This window comes from Schistocerca gregaria, chromosome 2 (genome assembly GCF_023897955.1).
Source record: "Schistocerca gregaria isolate iqSchGreg1 chromosome 2, iqSchGreg1.2, whole genome shotgun sequence".
Lineage (NCBI taxonomy): Eukaryota > Metazoa > Arthropoda > Insecta > Orthoptera > Acrididae > Schistocerca > Schistocerca gregaria.
Genome location: NC_064921.1, coordinates 411,384,714 through 411,404,226, shown reverse-complemented (window position 1 = coordinate 411,404,226; position 19,513 = coordinate 411,384,714). Strand labels below are relative to the sequence as shown.

Genomic DNA, 19,513 nt, shown 5'->3' with positions numbered 1-19,513 from the left:
TAGGGTAGGGAACGATGCGGAAGGAAGTTAGTCGTGCCCTTTCAAAGGAACCATCCCGGCATTTGCCTGAAGCGATTTAGGGACATCACGGAAAACCTAAACCAGGATGATCGGACGCTGTTTGACCGTCCCACATGCGAGTTCACCAGTGTGCTAACCACTGCGCCACCTTACTCGGTAAATCTTTATGAATGAAGCTAGATGCCTTAAACTATTTTGTTTTATTATGACATTTCTGCCTCTGCCATTATCAATTCAAAAATTAGGTTTTCTAAAACAAAATTCAGTGTCAACTGAAATAAAATCTATGCCCAAGAATGGTGCATATTGTTAGATCTCCGTCTCTGTCAGCCATTTTGTGACCCAGAAGTAGTTAGTTTATTTCATCTGCGAATACCGAGCCACCATAACTAATTGCTTCTTTTGCCTCATCCATCTTAGTACTCTAAGTGGTTGCTGTGTTAATTCACCAGGGACGCCATATCATCCTAATGGGAAGAAATCACCGTGGACAATCAGCAGGTTTCGATCATCGGCACACTACTCTTCTTGCTCCATGTTAATAACCTACCATTTCATTTGAATCTGGCGGCAAAGTAACTTATTTTTTCATATGATACAAGCCATATTGTCAAGGCAATCAATTAAGTGCCCGCAGGGAAAATGTTTTTGCTAAAATTATTAATTGTGTTTTAATAAAGAGAATGCCTTCAAACACTGAAAAACGTAGGTAACCCAGTTACGTACTCTCAAAATTACTCCACCTACTAAGAATGTAGTTTACAAAGAAAAAATAATAAACAGGATAGTTTTAAGTTCTTGAGATACATGCTATGAAAACTTACATTTGAAAAGCCATAAAGTACACTTGCTGAACCCTTTGTGTACAGCTACTTTTGCCATTAGTTTAGTTGTACTTTTGGAACACAGATATCAGTAAGACAACATTTTTGCATATTTTCATTCACTGATGCCCTACGGGGTACTGTTCTGGGATAACTCCTCACTCAGGCAAAAAATATTCATTGCACAGAAGAAAGGAATTAAAATTATATGTAGACTCCACACATGTAAATGTTGCAGGCATCTGTTTAATATGTATACAATTTGGAATGTAATCATAGCCTCACAGTACGTCATGAAATTTGTTGTCAACAGTTCATTACGTTTCGAGTGTAATAGAGATATTCACGAATACAGTATCAGCAGAAAAAATTATTTGCCCTTTCATCTAGTAAATCTAACTTTGGTAATTAAATACTCAGCTCTAAAACACTTATTATAAAATTTAGATTAAGTTTGTTTCTCGTTAACGACTTCTTGTACTCCGCAGAGTAATCCTTGAGCAGAAATGATTAGTAAGTTATCATTCTGCAACACGAGTGCATACTTTTTTCCTGAAAAATTTGTTGATCCAGATTGAAAGATCATTTTTCTCAAGGTGTTAACTTGCTGGTCATTTCTTTAGTTAGTTATCTAACGGAAGAACATTAACAAACAAACGCAGCACTCATGTATTATAATTGCAGAGGATCAAAATGTAAATTTCACACGAAAGAGACAATTAGCGTATTCATAATATTGCACTGTCTTGAACGTTTCCTTTCTTTGAGAGGTGATATATTTTAGGGTCCTCACAATGGCATATTTCGTCACTTTCTACCAAATGTCAGCCCACGTTTTAAGAGTATTCAAATAAACACTAGAGGCGCAATCACCGGATTCGCTGATCATGGGCATTACCGTAGTACCACAGGCGTTCATCAGCACAATGTTTTCGCTTGAAGATAACAGGAATATTGCTCAGTATTTCCGGAAAATGGAAGCCAAGAACTTGTCCCCGTGATTAACGTTTATCGATTTCTTCTCAATCTCTGTGGGCCTTATCACAGTGCGCTATTTGTGTGAAATAGATTTCGTGCGCCCGCCGCTGTGGCCGAGCGGTTCTAGGCACTTCAGTCCGGAACTGTGCTGCTGCTACGGCCGCAGGTTCGAATCCTACCTCGGGCATAGATGTGTGTGATGTCCTTTAGTTAGTTAGGTTTAAGTAGTTCTAGGTCTAGTGGACTGATGACCCCAGATGTTACGTCCCATAGTGCTTACAGCCATGTGAACCATTTCTTGACAAGCTGAACCAATTCATCATTTCTTAATTTATTTTCTTTGTAGCTACTAGTTTTAATATCCCACGATGAACATCAATTATTGTCATTTTCAATGAGTGAAGTTGTTTTATCAGTCGTCCACTACACGCTTCCCACCAGACTGTGAAGATCCAGTAATTGCTTACAACAAAGGGCAACATGTCGACAGATACCGCATATGGATGACAACAGTTTGCGAAGAGCGGCACGCCATTGGGTTACATGTTGTGCGTTGCGTTGTGTCACCGTGGTCGAATTACACGGAGGGTAGGGCTGACAGTTCCAAAAGAAGAAAAGCCGAACTCGCCGTTATACACTCCTGGAAATGGAAGTAAGAACACATTGACACCGGTGTGTCAGACCCACCATACTTGCTCCGGACACTGCGAGAGGGCTGTACAAGCAATGATCACACGCACGGCACAGCGGACACACCAGGAACCGCGGTGTTGGCCGTCGAATGGCGCTAGCTGCGCAGCATTTGTGCACCGCCGCCGTCAGTGTCAGCCAGTTTGCCGTGGCATACGGAGCTCCATCGCAGTCTTTAACACTGGTAGCATGCCGCGACAGCGTGGACGTGAACCGTATGTGCAGTTGACGGACTTTGAGCGAGGGCGTATAGTGGGCATGCGGGAGGCCGGGTGGACGTACCGCCGAATTGCTCAACACGTGGGGCGTGAGGTCTCCACAGTACATCGATGTTGTCGCCAGTGGTCGGCGGAAGGTGCACGTGCCCGTCGACCTGGGACCGGACCGCAGCGACGCACTGATGCACGCCAAGACCGTAGGATCCTACGGAATGCCGTAGGGGACCGCACCGCCACTTCCCAGCAAATTAGGGACACTGTTGCTCCTGGGGTATCGGCGAGGACCATTCGCAACCGTCTCCATGAAGCTGGACTACGGTCCCGCACACCGTTAGGCCGTCTTCCGCTCACGCCCCAACATCGTGCAGCCCGCCTCCAGTGGTGTCGCGACAGGCGTGAATGGAGGGACGAATGGAGACGTGTCGTCTTCAGCGATGAGAGTCGGTTCTGCCTTGGTGCCAATGATGGTCGTATGCGTGTTTGGCGCCGTGCAGGTGAGCGCCACAATTAGGACTGCATACGACCGAGGCACACAGGGCCAACACCCGGCATCATGGTATGGGGAGCGAACTCCTACACTGGCCGTACACCTCTGGTGATCGTCGAGGGGACACTGAATAGTGCACGGTACATCCAAACCGTCATCGAACCCATCGTTCTACCATTCCTAGACCGGCAAGGGAACTTGCTGTTCCAACAGGACAATGTACGTCTGCATGTATCCCGTGCCACCCAACGTGCTCTAGAAGGTGTAAGTCAACTACCCTGGCCAGCAAGATCTGTCCCCCATTGAGCATGTTTGGGACTGGATGAAGCGTCGTCTCACGCGGTCTGCACGTCCAGCACGAACGCTCGTCCAGCTGAGGCGCCAGGTCGAAATGGCATGGCAACCCGTTCCACAGGACTACATCCAGCATCTCTACGATCGTCTCCATGGGAGAATAGCAGCCTGCATTGCTGCGAAAGGTGGATATACACTGTACTAGTGCCGACATAGTGCATGCTCTGCTGCCTGTGTCTATGTGCCTGTGGTTCTGTCAGTGTGATCATGTGATGTATCTGACCCCAGGAATGTGTCAATAAAGTTTCCCCTTCCTGGGACAATGAATTCACGGTGTTCTTATTTCAATTTCCAGGAGTGTATTTAGCCGAACTTTTTGCCCTAAAGGTTTGATTACTTATTTCAAATAGAAACAGACGCACTTGGGTATTTTCAATCGTTTATTTATAATCAGTTATAGTCAGTATTTTGCAAGATCAGCCCCTCAGCTTGCTTAAACTAGTTTTGCGAAATCAGCGGTAAACATGCTGATAATCATAAACAAATGCAACCAGCAAACAGCCTTCTGACTTGGCAATTATGGCAGCAAGTAAGTGCTAAGTCTTCTAAACACCTCAGTCGTCTTCCTAAGATAATTATGTCAAAATAAACTGAAAGATCTTTATTAAGCGAGACAAACAATTACGTGTCTATTCTTCTTGAACGGAAAACTGAAAGATATTCAATAACTTTGGTAACTTCAACTATTTTTGTAAAAAAATGCAAATAATAATGTTCTGTAGTTAAGTGTTAATATTTCAAATATAAATCCACCATATAGCGAACGTTATTTTTCTTGGAAATAATTTCGTGGATATCTTGGCAGGATGATTTTAAATTGCATTACAGTAATGTGTAGGATTGCAGTGTTTTACGTCCCTTTCTCCATCTGGCGTGCCGGCCGGAGTGGACGAGCGGTTCTAGGCGCGACAGTCTGGAACTGCGCGACCGCTACGGTCGCAGGTTCGAATCCTGCCTCGGGCATGGTTGTTTGTGATATCCTTAGGTTAGTTAGGTTTATGTAGTTCTACGTTCTAGGGGACTGATGACCTCAGACGCTAAGTCCCATGGTGCTCAGAGCCATTTGAACCAATCCATTTGGCGTTTATGAAAGATAACACCTAGGAATTATGGCCTGGAATTTCCAATTTTAATAACTCCTAATAAAATTCCTTACGCTGTAATCTGAAATAAGGTGTCCTCTTTTCAAGTGCCAAAAGCCTTTTAAAGATGGAGTCATCTATTTTTTGTTGCACGGATTTTGTGAAATTTAGCCCCTTACCACTGCATTTACTGTCATCCAAATTTACGCTCCTTTTTGACAAAATATCAATATTTTCTACGAATAAAACATAGGACAGGTAGAAAGGAGCATCAGAAAGTAGATGTATACGGGGTGGTCAGAAACAGTGTGAAGAGCTTGTAAAGATGTTTCTGGGCACGTTGTGCTGAGAAATAATTGTTCCAAAAGAAATTGAGTACGTTGCACCGTTTCCGAGTTATTTAGCATTGAAGTTAGCCAATCAAGTCTTTGTGCTCGCAAATGCAAGCACTTGAACGCAGTAAAATGCGGTAATGCACAGGCGTCTGTGAGTCCGTGTATTACCACTTGTTGAAATGCTCGATACCAGTTAAAATGTGCCTTTTCAGAAATGACAAATTTAAGCTAGATGAGCAAAAATCTATGTTTGTTCGTTTTTGGAAAGCCGAAGAAAGTACACGTTTGGCGACACCGTCTCGGGCAGGCCGTTGAATCCGCATGCGTGACGACCTGATTGGCTGTCTTCAATGCTAAATAACTCAGTATCAGAGCAATGTGCAGAATTATTTTCTTAACTGTTATGTCTATATACTGACAATCTTGTATAGCCTCATTCACTGAAGCGCCAAAGGGACTGGTACAGGCATGCGTATTCAAATACAGAGATATGTAACCAAATGTGTGGTAAGTTCCTATGGGATCAAATTGCTGAGGTCATCGGTCCCTAGGCCTTCACGCTACTTAATCTAACTTAAACTAACTAACGATAAGGACGACACACACACCCTGAAACGGTACAGTAGTTTCCGCTCTATAAGCAGCAGGTTTCGCTGCTCGCTCGCACCGAGAAATACAGGCGGCTCTCCCGCCAATTGTATTGCACGACGCGGCCGGCCGCGGGTACAACAGAACCCATGTGGACGGGTGGAAAGAATTGTGTCAGGCTTCATAATACGTTTTTATATGTGACATGTGTTATGCATTTCTTGTAGGTGAATGTGAATCTGCATATGAACTTTCCTAATCCTCCTCACACCTTTCCGTAAAGCGTGAGAAGTAGTTCTGTAGTATAGTAGTGCCAACCTCGCTCCTGGATAGGGGATCAGAGAGACATCACAGGCAGGTAAAAGTCAAAGACGTTCCAGTGTCACAAGATTTGGGGTGGAGAGGTTGGTCACGGTGAAGTGGTTCGACAATCCCCTCCACCGGGGCCCAGGAAGACCTCGGGGTGCCCGCTGACTCAATGTTCACGCGTGGAAGAGAGGTATTTGAATATTTGTACTAATTCTTTTATTTCCAGCTTTGGATTGTCTAAGGAAATGATGTTCTCGTTTAATTTCGGAAATTTAACCCCCAGTGTTAATGTATCTGGTCCCCAGTTTGCCTCCACAGCAGTTGAGTCCCATAGTGCTCAGAGCCATTTTTTGAGCCCAGTTTGCCCGTTATCCTCCTCACATAGTGAATGTCCTATGTAAAATATTGGGAGACTTTGGTGGTATACATTTGGCCAACGCAATTCGGTCTCGCCCGTAGAAATGTGCGTGCAGATTAGTATATAATATACCCGAGCTATAAGTTGTAAAATTGTAATATCTGTAAACTGGAACAACTGCTGCAATCGCTGTAAAATCGAGTTATAATGTTTAAAATAAATAGGTAATCAATTGTCATCAATCTTTAACATACCTTAAAAATCATAAAAAAGTCAAGTTAAATGAATCCATTTAAAATAAAAGATATAGAATGCAGAGACCCACCCATCAGCGAGTTAGCCCCCCAGCACATTGCCTAGTATCGAACAGAAAGGGCACGCTCTCTAGGTAGCGCTCTCAAGCTCCCCTCCCCAGTTATCCGTTGCACAATTTTCATTCAGGGCTTGACGACATCTACTTTCATCTGGCGTCCCTAGGCGAGGAGGTTAGATGGGTACCTTTCAACCCATGCCGGAGGGAGGACTCGAACTTCCGACGGATGGAGCCGCCTAGACCACGCGGCTAGCCCACGCTGCGGATATGTAAGCAGACAAATATGGCGCTGCGGTCAGCAATGGCTATATAACACAACAAGTGGCTGGTGCAGTTGTTACATCGGTTACTATACGTTATCATGGTTTAAGTGAGTTTGAACGCGGTGTTACAGTCGGCGCACGATCGATGGGATACAACATCTCCGAGATAGCGATGAAGTCGGGATTTTCACTTAGGACTATTTCACGAGTATATCGTGAATATCTGTAATCTGGTAAAACGTGAAATCTCCGGAAAAAATATCCTGCAAGAACGGGAGCAACGACGACTAAAGAGAATAGTTCCACGTGACAGAAGTGCAGCCTTTCCGCAAATTGTTGCAGATTTCAATGCTTGGCCATCAACAAGTGTGAACCATTCAACGAAACATCATCGATATGGGCTTTCTGAGCCGAAGGCACACTCATGTGCCCTTGATGACTGCATCATGCAACGCCTCACGCCTTACCTGGGTCCGTCAGCACTGACATTGGACTGTTGATGACTGGAAACATGTTGCCTGGTCGACGAGTCTCGTTTTAAATTGTATCGAGCGGATGGACACTTATGGATATGGAGACAACATCATGAATCCGTGGGCTCTGAGTGTCAGCAGGGGACTATCAAGCTGTTGGAGGCTCTGTAATGGTGTGGGGCGTGTGCAGTTGGAGTGATATGAGATCCTTGATATGTCAAGATACGACTCAGAAGGTGGCAAGTACGTAAGCATGCTGTCTGATCACCTGTATCCGTTCTCGTCCATCGTGCATTCCGGCGGACTTGTGCGATTCCGCAGGACAATGCAACATCCCACTCGTCCAAAACTGCTACAGAGTGGCTCCAGGAACACTCTTCAGAGTTTAAATATTTCTGCTGCCCACCGAACTCCCCAAACAAGAACATTATTGAGCATATCCGTGATGCCTTGTGACGTGCTGTTCAGAAGAGAACTCCACTCCCTCGCACTACTACGGATTTATGGACAGCCCTGCAGGATTCCTTGTGTCAATTCCCTCCAGCACTACTTCAGACATCGCCATGTCGTGTTGCGGCACTTCTGTGTGCTCGCGGATGTACCATCTTTTTGGCCTTTCTGTGTACTTTTCCTTAATTCTCGCACTTACATTATTAGCTTGGTACAGGTCATAGTTGTGCACTCTCTGCTTCGTTGCTAAAAGACCTTACAAGAGCTAGAGAGCGGACACGGCCGTAAAAAGGCGGAATATCAGCCTTTCAGCCTCGTCAGACCAGGCAACATGTTTCCAGTCATCAACAGTCCAATGTCAGTGCTGACGGACCCAGGCATGGCGTAAAGCGTTGCACCATCCACTCATCAAGGGTACATGAGTGTGCCTTCGGCTCCGAAAGCCCATAGCGATGATGTTTCGTTGAATGGTTCACACTTGTTGATGGCCCAGCGTTGAAAGCCGTGGAGCATGGGTCATAGACACGTATCATCTCTTAGTGCAGTAAAACTGCACCTTCATTACAGGAAACTCATTTACGGAATTTATGTTGCAAGCGAAAAGTTTGTCCGAAACTTGTTTTCTAATTGAAATAAATGGTTGTAGCTACGTCACAAGTTGCATTAAGAAGTACCTTTTTTATTTCTTGATGGTGACTAGTTTCGAACACCTATGTCTATTTTCAAACCATCTGTATCGTAGGTGCGATAATACAGCCAAAAGCCTATGTACAAAAATTTTCCCCGCAGTGACAAACAAGGCGACACTACGTCTGACTCAACAACAGTAAACAGACCAAATGCGTCAGACATGGCTGAACTGGACTGTCCTATGATGTCTATTAATGTTGTTGAGCCGGCCTTAGCCCCGCTTTAATAGTCACTGCAGGGCCAGGTTTCGTACACAGGGTTTTGCGTGTATGGCTGGTTTGAAAATGGACATAGGTGTCCAAAGCTAGTGCCCATTAAGAAATACAGAAGATACTTCCTAATGCAACTTACGACGGAGGTGAAACCTTTTATTTCAGTTATTTCCTTCGTGTCGCCCTGTTCTAAATGCTCTGTGGATTACGTGTTATAGCAACACTGACTCAAAGGAAGGCTAGGCGCTTGTTCGTGACGTCACGTCAGCTAGCCACGGCGAACGCCAGGTCTGTTGCAGGCATACTTATAATGGTGGTGTCTCCCTCCCTGACACAGGAAAATGTGAAACTATTAGCGGTAGTTGAACAACACACAGTGTTCTGAGAGATTTCTGCAATCAATTAATTGTGCAATTCATTACACTTCTTGACAAATAGTGTACTCCTGAACTTAAAATTCCACTTGTTTTAAGGATTGACATACAAAACCAACTTCATGGTCCAGCAGCAACAGAATTCGTGCTTCTTTACCTTAATTGTAAATCTGAGGAAGTTACATTTGTACTGGGTAGCTTTTACAAGAAACTGTGAACAAATGGCTCTGAGCACTATGGGACTTAACATCTATGGTCATCAGTCCCCTAGAACTTAGAACTACTTAAACCTAACCAACCTAAGGACAGCACACAACACCCAGCCATCACGAGGCAGAGAAAATCCCTGACGCCGCCGGGAATCGAACCCGGAAACCCGGGCGTGGGAAGCGAGAACGCTACCGCACGACCACGAGATGCGGGCCAACTGTGAACATATTGGTGCTCTCCTTTAGGTATCTTGGTTGACTATGGGGTGAGGAGCACTGAATGTTAATGAAATATCTTGCGATTGTACACGTTGGGGCAGGGGGTAGGGGACAGAAGAAAAGGCAAAAGAGAGATACTTGTTTTATCAAATAAATTTTTTTTTATCTTATAAAGTTCCTCCTTTCAGTTGCAAGAGGGGAATATTTGTGTTTTCTAATGTGCATGATTGAAAAAGTTTAAGCTCAGCAGTATTTTCGATGTATGAAGCTATTTTGTTCCTGTTTAGAATTCCTTTCGTTGAAAACGACTGTAAAGTAATGACTGGCAACAGTTGGACATTTACACATGTAAATTAGTTCATATTTCCAGTGACGATGTCAAACGAAAATAAATAAATAAATAAAAGAAACGAGTTCGTTGTAAGGGGATTGGGGTAAGTTTCGATAGCAAAATGGATCAAGTAAATATAGGTACTTGAATGTAAAATTTCCGAAGCTTGCAATGGGACAAAGCGTCTTCTCAAATTGATCTACGTTTGTTTCGACAGGATTCAGTAATACAGAACTATGATCTTCATTTGTAGCTTTACGATAGTAAGAAAATCTTTGATCTAAATAAAACTGGAGAATACAAGACAATACCAAACATTTTGTCCAAAAATAAGAGATTTATAGTGATAAGCACGCCCAGGCGTTTCTGCCTGCAACAGACCTGGCTTTCGCCGTGCCTAGCTGACGTGACGTCACCAACAAGCGCCGAGGCCTTCCTTTGAGTCGGTGTTGGTTATAGCCGCCTACATGTGATCCCTGTAAAATTTCGCCTTAATGATCAACAGACTGATTTAGGAAATCTACGCTCTTTATTGAGGATTGTGAAGTGGACTACAGATGGTGTGTGGCTGTCAGGGCTTCCAGTTGGCAGTCCTGTGCTCGGCGTCGTAGTAGGGCCCGCGAGGCACGATGGACGGCGGCCTGGGCGGCTCCCTTTGCCTGCTGGGCTGCTGCTGGGGTTCCGCGCCGGCCCGGCACGGCCGCGCCAGCCAGCTGCGCACGCGCGACATCGCCGACAGCGTCTCGTTGAAGAAGCAGTACAGCAGCGGGTTGACGACGCTGTTGAACAGCGCCAGCAGGTTGACGCCGTAGCGCGCCAGCCACCAGGCGTACTTGTCGCCGCTGCCGGCCGCGTCGTGCACGATGTTGAACAGCCAGTTGGGCAGGCGGCACACGAAGAACAGCACCATCATGACGATGATGCGCCGGAAGGAGCGGATGTTGCGCACCGTGTGCGGGGACGTCTTCTTGGCGGAGGGGGCGCGCTGGAAGGGCCCCGGCGGCGAGGCCGCGCCGGCGGCGGTGGCGGTGGCGGTGGCGGTGGCGGTGGCGGTGGCGCTGGAGGCGCCGCCGGCCGCCGTGCGGGCGCGCCCGCTCAGCGTGTCCGAGCTGCTCGTGGCGTTGTTGGAGCGGTTCGCGTCGCCGCTGCTGTTGGACGTGGTGCCGTCCCCGCGGTCCTTGCCGCAGCGCGCATTCTGTGCGCCACAGGCGGCTGAGACAGAGAGATAACACAAAGAAAAAAGTGGTTCAAATGGCTCTATTATATGGGACTTCCAATCTGAGGTCATCAGTCCCCCTGGACTTAGAAACTACTTAAACATAACTAACCTAAGGACATCACACACATCCATGCCCGAGGCAGGATTCGAACCTGCCACCGTAGCAAGCGTGCAGTTCCCGACTGAAGCGCCTAGAACCGCTCGGCCACAACGGCCGGTATAGCACATAAACTTCAACAGTTTTTCACTCCTAGATCACGGCAGCCTTTTTTATTTTATTTTATTTATTTATTTACTTTTTTGAGAGGGGGAGGGGGCTGGGAACTGATTAGTTTTGAGGTAAGTGACGAAACAGGTTTGACATTTCACTCTGTAATGTCTCTTGCAGCGGTCTCTCCGCGATATTTTCAGAAATTTTATAAATTATATAACTCAGTATATATCTCGAAATATCTCTTCTTATCTTACCGATTCCTAAACTTTAATATACGATGATTATCAATGCAAAGTAGTTTCAAGTCCTATTATTCCTTGGAGCGTGCATTTACTCCATGCAATAGCTTCTCTGCTATCTACACTCCTGGAAATGGAAAAAAGAACACATTGACACCGGTGTGTCAGACCACCATACTTGCTCCGGACACTGCGAGAGGGCTGTACAAGCAATGATCACACGCACGGCACAGCGGACACACCAGGAACCGCGGTGTTGGCCGTCGAATGGCGCTAGCTGCGCAGCATTTGTGCACCGCCGCCGTCAGTGTCAGCCAGTTTACCGTGCCATACGGAGCTCCATCGCAGTCTTTAACACTGGTAGCATGCCGCGACAGCGTGGACGTGAACCGTATGTGCAGTTGATGGACTTTGAGCGAGGGCGTATAGTGGGCATGCGGGAGGCCGGGTGGACGTACCGCCGAATTGCTCAACACGTGGGGCGTGAGGTCTCCACAGTACATTGATATTTTCGCCAGTGGTCGGCGGAAGGTGCACGTGCCCGTCGACCCGGGACCGGACCGCAGCGACGCACGGATGCACGCCAAGACCGTAGGATCCTACGCAGTGCCGTAGGGCACCGCACCGCCACTTCCCAGCAAATTAGGGACACTGTTGCTCCTGGGGTATCGGCGAGGACCATTCGCAACCGTCTCCATGAAGCTGGGCTACGGTCCCGCACACCGTTAGGCCGTCTTCCGCTCACGCCCCAACATCGTGCAGCCCGCCTCCAGTGGTGTCGCGACAGGCGTGAATGGAGGGACGAATGGAGACGTGACGTCTTCAGCGATGAGAGTCGCTTCTGCATTGGTGCCAATGATGGTCGTATGCGTGTTTGGCGCCGTGCAGGTGAGCGCCACAATCAGGACTGCATACGACCGAGGCACACAGGGCCAACACCCGGCATCATGGTGTGGGGAGCGATCTCCTACACTGGCCGTACACCTCTGGTGATCGTCGAGGGGACACTGCATAGTGCACGGTACATCCAAACCGTCATCGAACTCATCGTTCTACCATTCCTAGACCGGTGAGGGAACTTGCTGTTCCAACAGGACAATGCACGTCCGCATGTATCCCGTGCCACCCAACATGCTCTAGAAGGTGTAAGTCAACTACCCTGGCCAGCAAGATCTCCGGATCTGTCCCCCATTGAGCATGTTTGGGACTGGATGAAGCGTCGTCTCACCCGGTGTGCACGTCCAGCACGAACGCTGGTCCAACTGAGGCGCCAGGTGGAAATGGCATGGCAAGCCGTTCCACAGGACTACATCCAGCATCTCTACGATCGTCTCCATGGGAGAATAGCAGCCTGCATTGCTGCGAAAGGTGGATATACACTGTACTAGTGCCGACATTGTGCATGCTCTGTTGCCTGTGTGTATGTGCCTGTGGTTCTGTCAGTGTGATCCTGTGATGTATCTGACCCCAGGAATGTGTCAATAAAGTTTCCCCTTCCTGGGACAATGAATTCACGGTGTTCTTATTTCAATTTCCAGGAGTGTATGTTTTCTCTTATGAAAAGAATGAAGGAATTCTTGCGCATTAGTCGTGGAAAGAACGAAGATGTATATGTGTGTATTGTTGATCTAGTCGCCATCTTGATGAGATTCTGTATGAGAAGGAATTTAATACATGAACTAAACTAAAGTAAGTGTGTTCGCGTATTATTTAACTGATTATTATCGACAGTGTCTGCTTACTACGCTGTGTTGCACGGTATCAGTGGGGAACGTCTGATTTACACTGGACGAACCTGCCGTTTTGTATGCTCAAGATATCCAGTTTATTACTTCCAATAAATAGGCTAACACGGTCTTACCAGCTGATCTCCGGTCTTCCGCATGTGATCACCGAACGCTAATAATTATTACAAATGTTTTCAGGAGATCTACTGACAATTTTCGTCGCACCGAGACTTCGAAATTGCTTCAGTGCCTTATGGAGTTTAAGTTAAGCTCAGTTTAATCAGGATAGAACAGTACTGAACTGTGTGAATGTTATAAGCCTGCTTTGTGAATGAAAATTCCCTTAATATACGCATGTATTTACAGTCCTGATCAGTGAAGCTAAATCAGGCCGGTGTGACAGAGGGTTTTAAATTTTAGATCCCACAAAAAAAATTAAAACTCTTAAAACTATACCCCAGATGTGAACTTAGCAGAGCTCATTTCAGGACTTAGCCCGAGTGGCCGGCTCTACGGAATTATTTTCCAGCGTATCCGAATGTAACGGCAATCAGAAAACACTGTTTGATCAAAGTATCCGGACACCTGTTGGTAGACATTAATGTGGGGTCTGTCCAACCTCCCCCTTTATGACGTCTTAAACTCGACTGAGGGAATGTCTGTGGGGGAATGGCAGCCCATTCTTCCGCAAGAGCCGAAATCGGACGAGAGAATGGTGCTGCACGTTCGGGTCTGGACTGAAGTAACTCCAGAGGTGTTCCATTGCTTTCGAGTCGCAACTTTGGACAGGCCAGTACGTTTCAGGAATGTTATTGACCACAAACCATTGCTTCAGAAAGGCTCCTTTATGACAGGGTGCACAGTCATGTTGATACAATCATCGTCTCCGAAATGTTCTTCCAATGTGCGCAGTCTACGAATCCGTAGAATGAAAAACACTCCGTACTGTAAGACTGCTTCCTCGCTACTTCACTGTTGACACTATACATCAGGGCCGCACAAACGCGGAAAACCGCACGCGTGCGAAGCGAGGTGCAGTGAGTGCCTGCACAGCGCATCGGTTCAACTCGGCATACTTCGCCTCAGCTCGCTTGCTAGGTGAGGCCGACGCTGTGCTCTGCCGAATGCGCTGCCAGACGGCTTAGTCAACATTGCAATACGTAAGCGCAAGACAATTACCGGAATAATGGAACCATCTGCAAAAAAAAAAAAAAAAAAAAAAAAAAAAAAAAAAAAAAAAAAATGCCGAAAGTCAATTTAAACCGGAACTCTCCTACTTTTTTTGTGCGTTGTGACGGTAGGTGTGTCAGAAAATCGTCTATTGAAAGGCACTACAGCAAATTGCATTCCGAAAAGTATAGTGATATAACAGGGGATGCCAGAGAGGAAGAATTACGGAAGTTTTCAAATTCTTGCAGAAGAGAATTCTGTATCTACAAACGAGGTTTGTTGCAAGTACTTTAGCATGTATATTTTGGATAAAGGTCATGCGAAACGAAATAACATTTGTTTAGATTCCTTAGTTTTCGTTTTCGCATAAATTATTTCTAACATATATTTTTTTCTCTACTTTAGGGCGAAGAAGATGAGGGGTGTTGCGAAAGGACTCTTAGAGCTAGTTACAAAGTTGCTCTACGTTTAACAAGAGCTGGGAGGCCATTTATGGACGGGCCATTAATAAAAAACATTATGTTGGACGTAGTAGAGACAATGAATCCCACATTAGCTCCCGCGTACAGTAGAATACCACTTTCCAGAATAACAATACATCGGAGAATCAACGACATTGCTGAGAATTTGTATGAACAACTGGCAGCCAAAATTGAAAACTTCTTAGCGTACTCCATCGCACTTGATGAGTCCACGGATATCAACGACACGGCTCAGTTAGCAATATTTTTGCGTGACGTGGACGACGACCTACATGTAACGGAAGAGCTCCTGGATATGATTTCGCTGAAGCACACTGTTAAAGGGGCGGATATTTTAGCAGCTGTTGAAATGGCAGCTGAAGGAGTAGGACTCCCTCGGAAAAAGCTGTTTTCCGTAACCACAGACGGGGCACCAGCAATGTGCGGTAAAGCAAGAGGGTTTATTGGCCTACTGCGGAAAAAACTTAACATGCCGAATTTACCTTCCGTTCATTGTTTTGCACACCAAGAGGCTCTTTGTGCGAAAGTTATCGGTCTGCAAGACGTGATGAAGGTAGCGGTGCGTATCGTGAACTACATTCGTTCTCATGGACTCACTCATCGTCAGTTCAAAGAATTTTTGATTTCCTTTGAAGCCGAGTATCCAGATATTCCCTAACAGGCTGAGGTGTGCTGTCTGAGCAAATAGAAAGTGATTTCCCCAATTTTTAGACTACGCCGCACTGTGTCTCAGTTTTTGGAGAGCAAAGGACGTCCGGAGCCACTTTTTCATGACCCTGAATGGGTAGCTGATTTAGGATTTTTTGCAGACATTATGGCTCTCCTAAATGATTTAAGTGTGAAAATCCAAAAAGATAACAATCTCATCAACGATATGATCAGCAAAATAAACGCTTTCCAGTATAAACAGAAGCTCCTCAAAAACAACCTTTCAGAGAAAAGTACGCAACACTTTCCTGAACTAGGTAAGCCAGATATAAATTGTACCTTTATTAGAACAGACCGATTTTTATAGCCGCTCGAATCAAAACGGTACTATATTTTTGTTTGACAGCATCTGTGCAGGAAGGAGCGCACTTTGAAAAATACGTCGAGGTGCTACAATCCCTTGAAAATGCGTTTAACGACCGATTCCAGGTAATGTGCCGGTATATGACACACAGCTAAATAAAGGAGATTGCGTTACATATGCAAGTGTAACATTACATTAAAACCATTAGTACACATTACATGTTTATTAAAATCTATCGCATTTTAGTAGCCGGCCGTGTGGTCTCGCGGTTCTAGGCGCGCAGTCCGGAACCGTGCGACTGCTACGGTCGCAGGTCCGAATCCTGCCTCAGGCATGGATGTGTGTGATGTCCTTAGGTTAGTTAGGTTTAAGTAGTTCTAAGTTCTAGGGGACTCATGACCTCAGCTGTTAAGTCCCATAGTGCTCAGACCCATTTGAACCATTTTAGTACTTCGAAACAACGGCTTACATTACTTTCAATTAACATTGGCTTTGTTATTGTTTCAGGAAATTACCTACCTACAGCCAATTATCGATGTTTTCGTGAAACCTTTTTCGATGGATATTGAAAGTGCGCCTTCAGATTTCAAATTCGAACAAATTGATTTGCAAAGCGATGTTCACCGAAAGGGTGTGTTTTACAATACAAAAGGTTTGCTCCAATTCTACCAGAATTTGCCGAAGGGAGAAGCAGCGAAGATTATTTATATATTTGGTTCCACTTGTGTATGTGAAAGGTTTTTTTCTGTTTTGTCTTATAAAAAAACTAGATTGCGTGCGAGTATTTCTAATTGTAATTTAAAAAATTCTCTCAGAATTGCTGTCAGCCAATCTCTTGTTCCAGATCTTAGTAGCATAATTGCAAATAAAATAAAGAGCACATAGGAAGATACATTTGTGTTGAAACTAATTTTAAAATTGTTACCATTACAGTTGTACCGGTACACCAAACTAAGCTCTGCACCTAGTGTAAATTAGTATTTGGCAATGACGAGGACAACAGGGTAAAAGCTTTGAAACAGGTCGAGAAAGGCGGCGCGAGAGACACAAGCTAAGGAAGTGAGAGGCAGCGCTGTTGCGCAAAGCCGAGGAGTGGGGGTCTGCACCGTCCTCAACATAGCGCAGCCGTCTTCTGCACTCTGCACTGTGCGATGCACTGGTGCATGCACCTTGTGCGGCCCTACTATACATGATGGCAGGTGTTGTTCTCCAGACATTACCAAACACAAGTAGTTAAATCGCACTGTCACCGGGTTCAGCGTGATACTTCACTACAGATCACTCGTTTCCAGTGATCTACTGCCCAGTGTCGTCGCTATTTACAACATGTCAAGCGTCGCTTGGCACTGAGTGTAGCAAAGTGTGGCATATGGAGAGCTGCTCGGGTGTTGTACTTCATTCTGTTTAACTCCTTACGCTGTCCGGACTTCTGGTAGCACTTTGGAATGTGTGAGTGATTCCTTCTGCTGAGTTCATGTGATTTCTTACAACCACCCTCCACAATGATCGACGGTATCTGACGGTCAGTACATGTGCCCTACCTAGTCTTGATTTAACTGTGGTTGTTCCTTCGGGTTTCAACTTCACAATCACACCAGCAACAGTCGACTCGGGCAGTCTTTGAATGCTTGAGATGACCCTGTTGCATTTGTTACTGCGATATCATCTAATGCCTAGCCTATGTTCGAAGTTACCCAGCTATCCTGACCGACCCATTTTGAAGTTGCTGCTTCTTTACTGACAATAACCCTCCTCCCACCCTCCCCCTTCTTTTCCACTGTCGGGTCCGTCTCTCGTGAGACAGTGCTTAATTCCGTATTACACATAAGTGTAGAGTAGTTTCGCTGAGATTGTATCCGCAGGGGAAGGCGGTGGGGGAGGTGAATAAGAATACGTCTGGACAGTCCCGATTCGCATTATTTACAGCGATACCAATGGCTGTTGTATACCAACAGCCCGCGAAGCTTCTCGTACTAAGAGCCTTTGACGAAAATAATGAAGTTTCCCCAACCCCGTCCTCCTGCGCACATAATTTCAGCAAAACTACTCGACAGTCATTGAGCACTGTGTCACGAGAGACGGACCCGCCACTGTAAAAGAAGGGTGGAGGGCGGGGTGGGGTGGGGGGAGGGGTACTTTCAGTAGAGAAACAGCAACTTCAAACTGGGTCAGGAGAGCTGGGTGACTTCGAACATAGACTAGTCATTAGTTGATCTCTCAGTAATAAATGCAACAGGTCAGTGATAATTCATTGTACTGACACTTGATAACCGATTTATTTGCGAAGTAATGGACGCAGGAAGAGAAAGGGAGAGAGGGAGGGGAGGGTGGGGAGGGGGGGGGGGGGGTTAAACACCTCGTCGGTGACGTTCCTTACAGCTGGAAAGCAAGGAAAGTTAGGATTAGACGGGAATGGAGCAGGAAATCGATCTTCTTTTCAAATCAACAGCACTGACATTCTCTTTTAACTGCTTCAGAGAAACCATGGAAAATCTAAATCTGGATGACTGGATCGGTATTTGAACGTCGCCAAGGGTACTGTCATTTGATATCCACGAGTCAAGCAAGAAGTTGTTTCTCTTTATAGAGCCTCTGCTTGACATCAGACACATTCTAAAAAGCGAAGCTGTTTTAGTGATCATTATTCTTTTTATTTAATGGCCTTGGCATCTTAGTGACATTAAGAGAAAGAGAAAACTATTGAAACTTCAGAGGAAACTAATTGCTACCTAATTTGAGAATTGCTCAGGCGTTTGGGATTAAGCCAAGACGACGATGCAAGGAATTCAGGAATGTGTTCCCGTGCCAGTGTGATTCAGTCTTTACGAGGCTGTTGCGGAGATACGTAGGAATACTAAACGGAAATGTTCCAAAATGTTAAAATGTCTGCTCAACCATCCTTTTACAGTGGAAAATCTCATTAAAATTCACGCGTTTCGAAGGTCAAACCCACATCATATCTGTTAAACAACAGCCTCTAAAAGCGATCAAGGTAAAATCGTGTTTAGGCAGAGTCTTGTATAACGGTTGTGATGATAAAAGGTTGTCCTTCAAAGCGCGTGAACTTCAGTTTTTTTACGCTTTAAACAGGTGATTGAGTCCATATTTTAACAGTGAACTTTGTTGGAATGGAAAAACTTTTGGACCAACTTAGAGAAAGAATACCATATTAAACACGTGGATTCCAAAAACCTGTAATACTCAAGATGGCAAAAACACATTTTATTTATTTCTAGTTTTGACTCATCTACAAGCCATCTTCAGATCATAACAAAATACACTGATCAATGTACGTACACCTGCCAAACGGCGGGGACACATCGTCATAATTTGTATGAGCAGTATCGTTTGTCATACAATCCAATGGAACAATGATTTAAATTATCCCAGAATAAAAGGTCGTCATACGTTATGCATAGTTTTCATATTTGACACTGTTATCATGGTTGCCTTATTATGTTAATCTAAAGCAACGACAGATCTTCACTAGAAACTAGTGCTATGTAAACTTCGTATGTCAACATAAAAATCATGTTTATGTTCATAAATCTAACAGTCTTGTGTTCGATCCCCCCGGCCAGACTTAGAATTTTTATCTTTCTCTTGTAATTTTCTTCAGGTCTGGCAATATTTGTTATTGTGAAAAATGGCGAGTTGCACCGTGGTTCGAAA

At 45.3% G+C, this 19,513-nt stretch overlaps 1 protein-coding gene across 1 annotated transcript in view; it reads right to left on the bottom strand.

The window, feature by feature from the left end:
* Positions 1-10,349: 10,349 nt before the first annotated feature.
* Positions 10,350-19,513, bottom strand: part of LOC126335802 (gastrin/cholecystokinin type B receptor) — a 138,378-nt gene continuing 129,214 nt past the window's right edge. The window contains exon 9 of the mRNA XM_049999265.1: positions 10,350-10,990. Coding sequence (XP_049855222.1) covers positions 10,350-10,990 — 641 coding nt within the window. The remainder of the gene's footprint in view (positions 10,991-19,513) is intronic.